This window comes from Lactuca sativa, chromosome 3 (genome assembly GCF_002870075.4).
Source record: "Lactuca sativa cultivar Salinas chromosome 3, Lsat_Salinas_v11, whole genome shotgun sequence".
Taxonomy (NCBI): domain Eukaryota; kingdom Viridiplantae; phylum Streptophyta; class Magnoliopsida; order Asterales; family Asteraceae; genus Lactuca; species Lactuca sativa.
The window spans coordinates 16,077,245-16,086,377 of NC_056625.2; the positions used below are offsets into that span (position 1 = coordinate 16,077,245).

At 27.9% G+C, this 9,133-nt stretch overlaps 1 protein-coding gene across 1 annotated transcript; it reads left to right on the forward strand.

Moving 5' to 3' along the window:
- The first annotated feature begins 273 nt into the window (after positions 1 to 273).
- LOC111894307 (uncharacterized) lies at positions 274 to 621 on the forward strand. Its single transcript, XM_023890384.2, has one exon. It carries the CDS (start codon positions 274 to 276, stop codon positions 619 to 621), a length of 348 nt encoding a protein of 115 aa, XP_023746152.1.
- The last annotated feature ends 8,512 nt before the right edge of the window (positions 622 to 9,133 follow it).

Genomic DNA, 9,133 nt, shown 5'->3' on the forward strand with positions numbered 1-9,133 from the left:
ATTTTGGAAAATCATTTTCAAAAACTTTATATATTAATATTAACTATTGTGACCTATAAATACCCCTGGTTCCCCACCCATCACATGCATTAGTTGAAAGGTTCCAACAACTCCCCAACTTTCTCTCCAAATCCCATTTGCTCATCACAAAAAACCAAAAATTGGTGTTTCAAAATAAAATAAAAAAACACATATTTTGGATTCAAAAAGCAAGAAAAGAGAAGAAGGATTTCAATTGTTTCCAACATTTTCTTGTTTTTTGGCGACATAAACATGGGGAACTACATGGAAACATGCATTCAAAGAAAACCAACAGAAGAAGAAGAAGAAGAAGCACAAGAGAAACAAAAAGAGGAGCAAGAATCTTATGAAAAAACAAGTGATACTTTGAGCAAGGAGAGTAGTAAAATGAGGGTAAAACTGGTATTAACAAAAGATGAGCTACAGTGGCTGCTGCTTCAGTTGAAGAAGAATGAAGGAAGGAAACTGGAAGAAATGTTGGGGGAGATTGAACAGAGTAGAGTAACAGGGGAAAGTGTCACAAAGTGGAAACCTCGTTTAGAAAGCATCATGGAGAGTCCAGAAGTTCATCATCACATGGAAAGATCGTCATCACCATGAGTTCAAATTACTATTTTACCCCTACCCATACCCCTTACCATCTCCTCTTTTTTTTTTCATGCCCAGATTTGTAATTATGTATTTTTTTATTGGGCTTCTTTGATTGAAGCATGAGTAGTTTATATCACATAATCACTGTGCATTCATAGTATGCAAAATCCAACGGTGGATGTGTTTGGGCCAGTTGATATTGCTACGTACGAGATTGATCTTCCTTCCTGCAAATAGTGATCAATAGTCAACTCATGTCAAAGTTTATTTGTTGCTTGAATTCATATTATTATTATTAAGCAAATTAACGAAATGTTGAATTTGTTGTGCCTTTTTGCGAGTAACAAGCTTTAAAATTCACTCCCATGTGACATGTCATGTCATGTGGTTCATGGTACAGGATGAATGCTACACTCAACAACGATGCCGGCCATTAACTCTTGTATTCCTAAGCTATTTGACTTGCATCCTGAAATAAGAACAATTACAAGAAGCTTTATCCATAATCAACATTTGGTTTTTAATTAATAGTCAAATACTTATATAGCTAGATATGTTTGAAACTTTGAAATTGAGAAGAAATGCTCCATGTTTTTTAATATATTTTTCTGCCATTTCTAAAAAAAAATTGCGTCATGTTTGTTTGAAGGGAAAATATTTATAATCATGTTAGCTATGTTAAAAACGTTAATTATGAGCTATAAATTAAAAAGAACTATAAAAATCAATATGGACTGAATTTAGAAAGTAGTAATTAGGACTTTGGTCATCTTGAACATACGAAGAAATTATTAGAGAAACTAGGCGAATGTCTGCGCGTTGCGTACAAAGACCTATATAGTTAGAAATATTTACAAATATATATATCTTTTTAAATATAACAATAATGTTGTTGTTAAATTTGATATAAAAAATCATATATTGATATAATATATTGATTATTTTGAATATAATAATTCGTATATCAAATTATTAAATAGGATATAATAATTTGTTTAACGTTTTAATTTCTATCATTATAATTATTTAAAACATCAAACTTTGTTTTTTGATTTTAAATGTAACAATATAATCATTTATATAGAGTTATTTTTAATTATTGTTATTGTAAGTTATTTTAAGCTACTTATTTGAAATCTTTTAATGATTTTAAAAATATATTTAGGAAATATTTTAGTTAAATTGAGATTACAATTTAGTTTTTGCATTTAACACTATAATTTATCACTTTTAACTATTCACAAAATATTCATTGAGTTTTTTAAGTGGAACTGAAATTTATATTTAAGTTAACACTGTAATGTTATTTTTAAATTAACAATTTAAGTATTTTGTTAAAACTGTTCAAAAGTTGTAGCTTTAAACTGATAATGGTTTACATACAACAACATATTAAATCTAATACATTAAGTATAATATGTTAAAAGTTAAAGATATTACTTTATAAGTAGAAGTAAAAACATTATTTTAGTATTGAAATTTAGTTTATTTAAGATTACACTTTAGGTTTGATATTTATTTAACCTTATTAACCAACTTATAATCATTATTAGAAAGACACTACAATTTATCATTTTTAACTAATTATAAAATATTCCTTGTGCTGTTTAACTTGACCTAAAATTTATATTTAAGTTGATCCTGTAATTACATAATTTTTTTAAAAGTTGTAGCTTTAAAATGATATTGGTTTACAGACAACAACATATTCGACTTAATAAATTAAGTGCAATATGTTAAAAGTTAAAAACATAACTTTATAAGTAGAAGAAAATATATTTTTTTAATATGTAACATCCTGTTCCAGATTGTTTGGTGATTTAAGGCCCGTGGGCCTTAATCCGAGTATGAGAAGGTTTTGAGGCTTTGAAGGAGAAAGGTTTAGGCCTTTTTAGGTTATGGGTAAGGTAGGTTGTGTAATAAATAGTTCGGTTTGTGCTTTAGAGCCCAAATGTATTGTTAAAGGAATTGGTGCGGTCTTTTCATGAATTTTGGATCTGAGTTCGAGTGGGCTTCAGGAGGAATAAAGTAGATAGAAGTGTAGGGCTTCTCGTTACCTTTTCATGGATATAAGGATCGTCGAAAACGGATTTATAACGAAGAAGTTATGGCCTTCAGAAGTTTTGAGGTTTGCAGGCTTAGCCAAGTACGCTGGGCGTAAACAAAGCTACGATCGGCGTAATTTTAGAGTATGTTGGGCGTACTGACCAGGGGTGGTCGCGAATCTTATCCAGAGTACGTTGGGCGTACGCCAATCAGACCTGAACGCTATTTTAGGGTCTTGGACCATATTTAAGTTCCTTATCTCATAACCTAACTTTAATATCTTCAGCCTCCATCCCTCTAAACCCTAGAAATCGACCCTAAGCCTCCATTTGAGTGTTTCTTGAGCATTTTGGTGATTTGGTGAGTTTTTGGTGCATATTGTGGAAGAAGGAGTTCCTTGAGGAAGCATTGCTTGGCTTGGAGCTTGTGGATCCAAGCCCTAATCATGTTGATCTAGCTCCAGAAAGAATAAAGTTTGAATCTTGGTGGCTTTCTCATGTGGATCTAGTGGGGTGATCACTTGTTGTGTTTGGCTTTGGAAGAAGAAGGAGCTTTGAAAGAGAATAACTTGAGCACCTAGCATTTGGATCTATGTTCTTCTCTTGTTGGTGCATCTTCCAGAGGTATCAAGTTTTGAACTTGCTTATTGTTGTGCCAGTTTTTGTTTTGGGTCCATTTTAGGGTTTTTGGTCCCAAAGCTTGAAGCTTTATGAGTTGTTGAACTCCAAAGCATAATTTATGTCCCTTTGAGTATATTTAGTGGTGTTATGTCATAAAAATCCAATCTTGGTCGTTGGAATCAAGCCATGCATGAGACAGGAGGTTTTTGAGATGAGGAAGTGAGTGTTTTGGGTGTTTGTGACCTTTCCAGCCAAGCAAAGGCTTAAAGTCACTAACTTTATGGAGTAAGTGCCATTAGGGAGTCCAGATCTGGGGATTGAGGTAATGTCTTAACTATTTAAGACCAAATGAGTAGAAAGAGTGAATTTGGGGAGTACGTTGAGCGTAATTCCTGTACGCCCCATGTACTGCCCGAGTGTGTGGATTCGTGAGTACGTTGAGCGTACTAAGAGAGGTACGCCCCGCGTAACCTCACTGTGGACTTTTGGGCTTAGTCTCATTTTGGGCCTTGAGTGTTGGGCCTGGAGTTTAGACTTGTTGCAATAGAGTCTTAGATCGGAGGAGTATATATATGTGCGTTGGGCCCTTGAGTTGGGCTTGCCATTAGATGTGAGAGAGTTGGGCCTCGGGAGAGCCCATTTATTATTGGGCCTTGGTGGGCCCAATGGGTTTTAGGTCATTAATGGAATGGTTAGTGGAATACCTTTAGACCTAATGAGCGAGAGTTGAGAATTAGTTCCTAATTGGGATAATTGTGGGTTCGGTACAGAGTTAGAGGCCGGTGCGTGGCAACAGCGTTTATAGGGGCTGTTCATCATCTAATGTGAGTCTTCTCAATATACGTTACCTAGAGTGGTATTTATGTGTGACCGGAAGGTCTTATGTGCTTACTTGAGTTATGCATCTTGTCTATGTGATATTATGTTATGCATTATTTTAGACCGGACCGGAAGGTCCAACAATTTATGAGGCCGGAAGACTCAACCAGACCGGACTGGAAGGTCTAACGATATATGAGGCCGGAAGGCTCAACCAAACCGGACTAGAGGGTCCAACGAGCTGCAAGACCGGAAGGTCATCATGGGTAGGACCAGAAGGTCTACTAGAGTTGTGGAGCCGGAAGGTCCACTGAGACACATCGACCGGAAGGTCTCGTAGAGCCATAGCCTTAAGTGGCTAGTTATATGTATGTGGTATTTTGGGGAACTCACTAAGCTTCGTGCTTACCATGCTATGTTTTATGTGTTTCAGGTTCTTATTAGGATTGCGGGAAGGTGGCGACTCGATTGTACACACAAGAGAAAAGTGTCATGAATGAGGATCCTGGATTTTGATAATTACTTTTGAAAACAATTTTGAAATATGTTATGACATCGACACTTGAGATTTTGAGAATTATTATATGTGATGTTGGTAATTTAAAATCGAAAATTTTGTTTGAAAATTTACGGTGTTACATAATAATGAAACTTAGTTTATATATGATTACACTTTAGGTTTGATATTTATTTAACCGTATTAACTAACTTATAATCATTATTAGGAAGAAATTGAGAAGTCATGGGAGTTTCAAATGAATGTGGTGAAAAGAAAAATGAATGAGAGTTTCAAATGAATATGGTGAAAGGAAAAATGTTTTCATTATAAGTATACTAGGTGAATGCCTGCGCGTTGCGCAGAAACACTTATATAGTTGAAGTGTTTACAAATATATGTTTTTTTAAATATAACAATAACGTTCTTGTTAAATTTTATATAATCATTTGTATAGTAAATTGATATCATATATTGATTATTTTGAATTATATGATAATATATACATCTATTATAACTACATAATCTCAATCGTTTGAATGACTTGTACCCATGAGTTACACATGAATAAAATTAAATATAATATATGGTTTAATGTTATATATAGTTGTTGTTATTGTTAATTATGTTTTTAAAATTTATTTTCTTAATTTTTTAATTTCTATTATTATAATTATTTAAAACATCAAACATAGTTTTTTGATTTTTAAGATTACAATATCATCATTTATATAGAGTTATTTGTAATTATTGTTATTGTAAGTTATTTTAAGCTACTTATTTGAAAACTTTTAACGATTATAAAAATATATTTAGGAAATATTTTAGTTAAATTGAGATTACAATTTAGTTTTTTCATTTATCACTACAATTTATCAATTTTAACTATTTACAAAATATTCTTTGGTTTTTTAAGTGGAACTAAAATTTATATTAAGTTGACATTATGATGTTATATTTAAATTAACAATTTAAGAATTTTTTCCAAACTGTTCAAAAGTTATAGCTTTCAACTAATAATGTTTTATATATAACAACATATTAAATCTAATAAATTAAGTATAATATGTTAAAAGTTAAAGATATAACTTTATCAGTAGAAATAAAGATATTATTTTAAAATTAAATTTTAGTTTATTTATTATTACACTTTAGGTTTTATATTTATTTAACCTTATTAACCAACTTATAATCATTATTAGAAACACACTACAATTAATCACTATTAACTATTTACAAAATATTATTCGGGTTGTTTTAGTTAAACTAAAATTTATATTTAAGTTGACCTAGTAATGTTATATTTAAACTAATAATTTAAATATTTTATATAAAATTGTTCCAAAATTGTATCTTTAAAATGATAATGGTTTACATCCAAAAATATATTAAACCTGATAAATTAAGTATAATATGTTACAAGTTAAAAAACATAACTTTATAAGTATAAGTAATGATATTATTTTAATGTTGAAATTTATTTTATATATGATTACACTTTAGGTTTGATATTTATTTAACCTTATTAACCAACATATAATTATTATTATGAAGAAACTGAAAAGTCATGGGAGTTTCAAATGAATGTGGTGAAAGGAAAAATGTTTCCTTTATAAGTATAATAGGCGAATGCCCGCGCGTTGCGCAGAAACACCTATATAGTTGAAGTCTTTTACAAATATATGTTTTTTTTTAATATACTAATGACGTTGTTGTTAAATTTGATATAATAATTTGTATACTAAATTGATATAATATATTGATTATTTTGAATTATATGATAATATATACATCTATTATCACTACATAATCTTAATCGTTTGAATGACTTCTACCCGTGAGTTACACATGAATAAAATTAAAAATAATATATGGTTTAATGTTATTTATAGTTGTTGTTATTGTTAATTAGTTTTTTAAAATTTATTTACTTAATGTTTTAATTTTTATCATTATAATTATTTACAACATCAAACATTTTTTTATTTTAAAGGTAACAATATAATTATTTATATAGAGTTATTTTTAACTATTGTTATTGTAAGTTATTTTAAGCTATATATTTGAAATTTTTTAATGATTATAAAAATATCTTTAGAAAATATTTTAGTTAAATTGAGATTACAATTTAGTTTTTTCATTTATCACTACAATTTATCATTTTTAATTATTTTCAAAATATTCTTTGGTTTTTTAAGTGGAATTGAAATTTATATTTAAGTTGACATTGTAATGTTATATTTAAAATAACAATTTAAGTATTTTATCCAAACTGTTAAAAAGTTTTAGCTTTAAACTGATAATGGTTTACACACAACATATTAAATCTAATAAATTCAGTATAATATGTTAAAAGATAAAGACATAACTTTATAAGTAGAAGTAAAGATATTATTTTAAAATTGAAATTTAGTATATTTATGATTACACTTTAGGTTTGATATTTATTTAACCTTATTAACAACTTATAATCATTATTAGGAAAATTATTTTCAATTTGTTTTATGTTTAAAGGTAATCTCCTTAATCTTTAGCTTAAGTCACTAAGTTTGTTATTCCACAAACAAGATTTTATAACACTAATTTTTTTATTGTTCCTAACAAACTATGTTGACCAAGTCTATTATTGTCAATTTGTTTTAAGTTTAAATAACAAACTATGTTTACCAAGTCTATTATTTTCAATTTGTTTTAAGTTTAAATGTAATTTCCTTATGACCAAGGGTATAACAGTCAACACGAGCACATATTCTAAAAATTTTAATTTCTTTCATGAATCTTATATTTTTATTTATGTAGATTATCATTCTAATTATACCGTCAATCATAAACACTTTCCAAAATAATTATATGTATATTTTATCATGTTTCAATATATAGAATACATACATTTATGATTAAATCGTTTAATAATTAATATTATTTTTAAATCTTTTCAAAATCATGTACCCTTATCAATTTAGAAACAATCATTTAATTTAATCTTATTAAAAAGGATATAATTCATCTATTTTTTATGTATATTTGTATTTAATATAAAATCACGATACATGTTTGCCAATTATATCTCTATGGTTGTTAACCAACATTAATTCATTATTATCTTCACCAATCTTCTTTAATTCCATTTTTTGTATAATCATGATGACTGCTATAGATGCTTCAACAACTCTATTTGCTAAAGGTGTTGGCAAAACTGTTATTTCCATATGTTCAACAAATGGATATTGCTTACTTTTAATTTATTACCATATCACATTAGACAAACCTCACAATTGCAGATGCGTTCATTAAAATTAATAAGATATAAATTTTTTTAGACTATTATACTAATTATTTTAAATTAATATATACTTTTATTTTAATATTTGATATATGTTATGTATGTTAGGACATTTAATATAATTATGTCATATAGAACATAATATAATTTTAAGATCCATTTATAGGTTAAAATCCGTGTAATACACATGTTGATAACATAAATGAGCAAAAACAACAATGTACTTTGAAAGTATGTTGCTATAAATAACAGAAATTGTTCATGTTACTATTTTTTGTTAATAAATTTTTTTTATAGTTTTTAGAACTCAATAAAATTATATTTTTCGGGACATAACCCTAAAATAACAATCGAAATTATATAGGTTTTGTTCATAACCCTAAAATAACAAAGTATACTTCGAAATTAAAAACAACAAATAATATTTAAATAATAAATTCCAAAGACGTTTGTATGTTTTTTATGCGTTCCTCCGCGTTTAACACGGGTTATAATCTAGTTTCATTTTATAGTATTTGTTCTTTAAACATTTAACACCTTTTGGATTTCACCTTGAATTTGTTTTACATTCTAAAAGAATATTATATCAAGAATATATGTTTTATGTAATACTCAAATACTCACAGAATGCCTATTATTCTGTTTACAGGTCTACAAATCAATGACAGTGTATTATTTAAAAAATGATTCTTTTTTACAGGTTATATTACATAAATATTGGAAACAAACCAAGAGCAGAGGGGGATTCTTCAAGAATTACAAGAATGTTTTTTATTTATTTTTATTTTTTATTCATTTGATGTATTTCACTTTATAAATGTACTTTTATTTTCATTCGTATAAAAGTGTAAACAGATTCTGCAAAAATATATATCTTTTACATTAATATTTTAACCTTTCAAATGATATGTTATTCAAATGCAATGTTATTATGCAAAATTAGTATCCTATCATTCTCATAGAATGTCATTCGGTTAGAAAGTCATTTTGGCACAATAAAAAATCGGGTAAATTAAAAATAACGTTACAATTAAAATTGAATTAATTTAAAATAACATCAGAATTCAAAATAAAAAGAATCAAACATCCCTTAAATTCCGAAAATTTCATTAATTAAACTCGTGTTTCCTAGTTTGAAGATAATGCAAATGTACAATATTACCATTTTTTAATTAAATGACATATATTATATTTTCTTTAAATTAATAATATTGGTAAATCAATTTCTTAAAATAACCAAAACATTGGTTCATGTTC

Coding starts and splice junctions, on each gene's coding strand:
- LOC111894307 (XM_023890384.2), top strand. CDS start 274: ATGGGGAACTACATGGAAACATGCATTCAAAGAAAACCAACAGAAGAA.